Raw genomic sequence first — 2,922 nt, 5'->3', positions numbered from 1 at the left:
AAGAAAGTGATAACGTGTTCATTTTTGAGCATCCTAATAAATATGTTCATATTTCGTTTTAAATGAAATATGGCAGCTGTGCCTGATTTTGTTTTATCAGCTAATACTTTTAAATAAAATGCTTAGCATTTCTAGGTAACATGGGATGTGGGGGAAATTGAGACATGTTCTGGGTATAAACCAAGTTGGCCTGAAGTCTCCAGAGATCCCCTTCCTCCTTCAAGACTAAAAACATTTTATTGTGTTCTGATGTGTTGATGTTGGGAATCAAGTCCAGGGTTCCAGAAGTGCTCTGTCCCCAGCCCAGCTCTTTTTGTTTCACTTAGTGCCCCCTGTACTCACTAAGTAGCAAGCACATTCCTACCACCGAGCTCTCTCCCCAGTTTAACTCTTCACTAAGTTTGTAAAGCTGTCACCTATACGTGACTTGGTAGTTTAAAATTCTTTTGTGCAGCTGTGCGGTGGTGGCACCCGCCTTTAATCCCAGCACTTGGGAGGCAGAGGCAGGCAGGTTTCTGAGTTCCAGGACAGCCAGGGCTACACAGAGAAACCCTGTCTCGGGAAAAAAAAAAAAAATTCTTTTGGGTAGACTATCACTGGAGCATTAACCACTCTAGGATTTCCTAACAACTCACAAGTTGGTTAATTCACATGGGCCACCCTGTTAGTGTGCTTGGTGATGTCACTGGCCTCTGCACACTAGATAGCGGTAGCTTGCCACCTCCATTCCCAACTAGAGATGATTCTACATTAACCAAACTTGCCCAGGGAGCAAAATCACCCACAGTTGAAAACCACTGTTGGCAGGCAGGCAGTCAGGTACATGCAGAACTAATGTTAGAGACTAAGGTAACTTCCTGCCTCTTGTGCTTCACCCTGCACCACACCCCTAAAGCTTCAGCTTGAGAAACCTACAGTGTTCAAGTAACTAATAGTCACATTAAAACAAGCTGTGTTCGTTCTCCTCTGGCCCGACTAAAGACTTCCCACTCCAGCAGGAAGTGCACTTGAAAATGAGGGCATCAGAGACCCCTCTGTTCTTACAAGAACCTGCTTACCTACCAGGCCACTCATCACAAGAATATTTGTGGGTGGTAGGGATTCAGGTAGTTCTGTCTTTAGAAATTAATTGGTTAATCAGAATCTAAAAGGAATTTAGCTTTTATGTTTGGGTTTTGCCTGCTTAAACATGTATGTCCACCACGTGCATGCTCGTCAGTGCTATGGAGGTCAAAAGATACTGGATTCCCTAAAAGTGGAGTTATAGATGGTTGTGGACCATGAGGGTGCTGGGGAACAAACGCGGGTCCTTTCCAAGAGCAGCAAATGCTCTTAACTGCTGAGCCGCCATCTCTCCAGCCCTAGCATAATACATGAAAAGAAAACAGGTGGGCAGACATGGAAATACAATCTTGTTAAGGATTGTTACTCCTTGCCTCGTTATGTGTATGACCTTGTCTGAGTGTCAGACTTTTTCCCAACCTCCACTAAGATGTTTGTTTCTGCTGTGATGATCTGTATGTACTCCATGGGGGGATAAATTAAGCCAAGAGCCAATTAACCAGTAGCTTAGATCTCTGAGGCAGCTGTTTACCCATCCATATTGAATAGTGCACAGTGTATAAAGTTAAAGCTCTTTATTCAGAGTTAGGCACAGTGTGGTGGCAGGCTGCAATCTCCATGGTGAAGATCTTGCATTTCTGTCAGGTAGCTCTTTGTAAAACAAAGAGATGAGAACACAAGCAGGTGGCCTGGCTGCAGTGTGGAAAGTGGCTGGGCACGTGAGCCTTAGTCAGTTCTTCTCAAAGTGTCTGATGAGAGCATCCAGCAGTTCCTGCTTCTTCGGTCCACTCTTAAGCCCCCGGGTCCTGCAGGCGTCCCTCAGTGTAGGCACCGTGAGCTTGCCCAGTGTGCCCTTGACAAAATGAGCCTTCAGCTCTTCATCTGATAACTCTACCCTGGGCATTTTACTCACAGACCCTTCATCATCTAGAAAAGAGACGGGAAGGAATAACTGGAGATGCTTCTGGTCATGGAATGAAGTGATAGCTGAGCTACATGACACTGTGCCCTTCTATGGTGTTGCAGGCGACCATTTACCATCTGCAGTTCTAAAGCAGCTGCCCATTCTGTGTAACCCTATCACTTATTTTTCTTTCTTCCCCCAAAATGTGCAGGGGCAAGAAGTAAAGCATTGCTAGCCTAGCATGCTTAAGGCCACATTTTCAATGACAGCACATCCAAAGGAACTACATACATATCAAAGCAGGGCATATATTCCCTCTGTCATTTTCTTTGTAGAAATTTAGATAATTAGGGGCTGGAGAGATGGTTCATGGTGAAGAGCACTGGCTACTCTTCCAGAGGATTCGGCGTGTATAAGTGCATGTCTTTGTAGAAGCCAGAGGAAGATGTTAGGAGCCTTCATCTATGGCTCTTCACCTTACTCCCTTGATGTAGAGTCTCACTGAACTTATCCCTATCTGTTCCCATACTGGTTCTGTATGCTAGCAAAGATGCTTAGATTTTTACATAGAGGCTGGGGAACTGAACTCTGGTCTTTGACCCAGCAACTCCACTGCTAAGAATTGCCCTATTGATCTGCTCAAACAAGTATTTATGTTCACTATAGAATATGCCCTAAAAAGAGGTCTCATTAAATAAGGAGCAGGGATACCTAGCCACTGAACTATTTTAAGTAGTCTGCAACCTAACTAGAAACATTTTTATTTTGTATTTGGGTGTGTGGACATAGGAGAACAACTTGGTGGAATTAGTTCTCTCCTCCCACCTTTATTTGGGTTACAGGGAAGTAACTCAGGTTACTAGACTCCCACAGGACAATGCCTTACCCACTGAGCCATCTCAGCAGCCTAATTTTTCTGTTTTGTTTTGGTTTTTTTTGTTTTTTTTTTTTTTTTT

The 2,922-nt window shown here is 44.0% G+C and overlaps 1 protein-coding gene across 2 annotated transcripts in view; it reads right to left on the bottom strand.

Moving 5' to 3' along the window:
• Positions 1 to 1,622: 1,622 nt before the first annotated feature.
• Xrcc6 (X-ray repair cross complementing 6) overlaps positions 1,623 to 2,922 on the bottom strand; it is a 23,146-nt gene continuing 21,846 nt past the window's right edge. For both annotated transcript variants that reach the window (XM_031350340.1, XM_031350346.1), the window contains exon 13: positions 1,623 to 1,989. In XM_031350340.1, coding sequence (XP_031206200.1) covers positions 1,793 to 1,989 — 197 coding nt within the window. In that variant the 3' untranslated portion in view covers positions 1,623 to 1,792. The remainder of the gene's footprint in view (positions 1,990 to 2,922) is intronic.

Source organism: Mastomys coucha, unplaced genomic scaffold, assembly GCF_008632895.1.
Source record: "Mastomys coucha isolate ucsf_1 unplaced genomic scaffold, UCSF_Mcou_1 pScaffold11, whole genome shotgun sequence".
Classification (NCBI taxonomy): Eukaryota; Metazoa; Chordata; class Mammalia; order Rodentia; family Muridae; genus Mastomys; species Mastomys coucha.
Note: the sequence above shows the minus strand (reverse complement) of the source record. Positions and strands in the feature narration are given on the sequence as shown.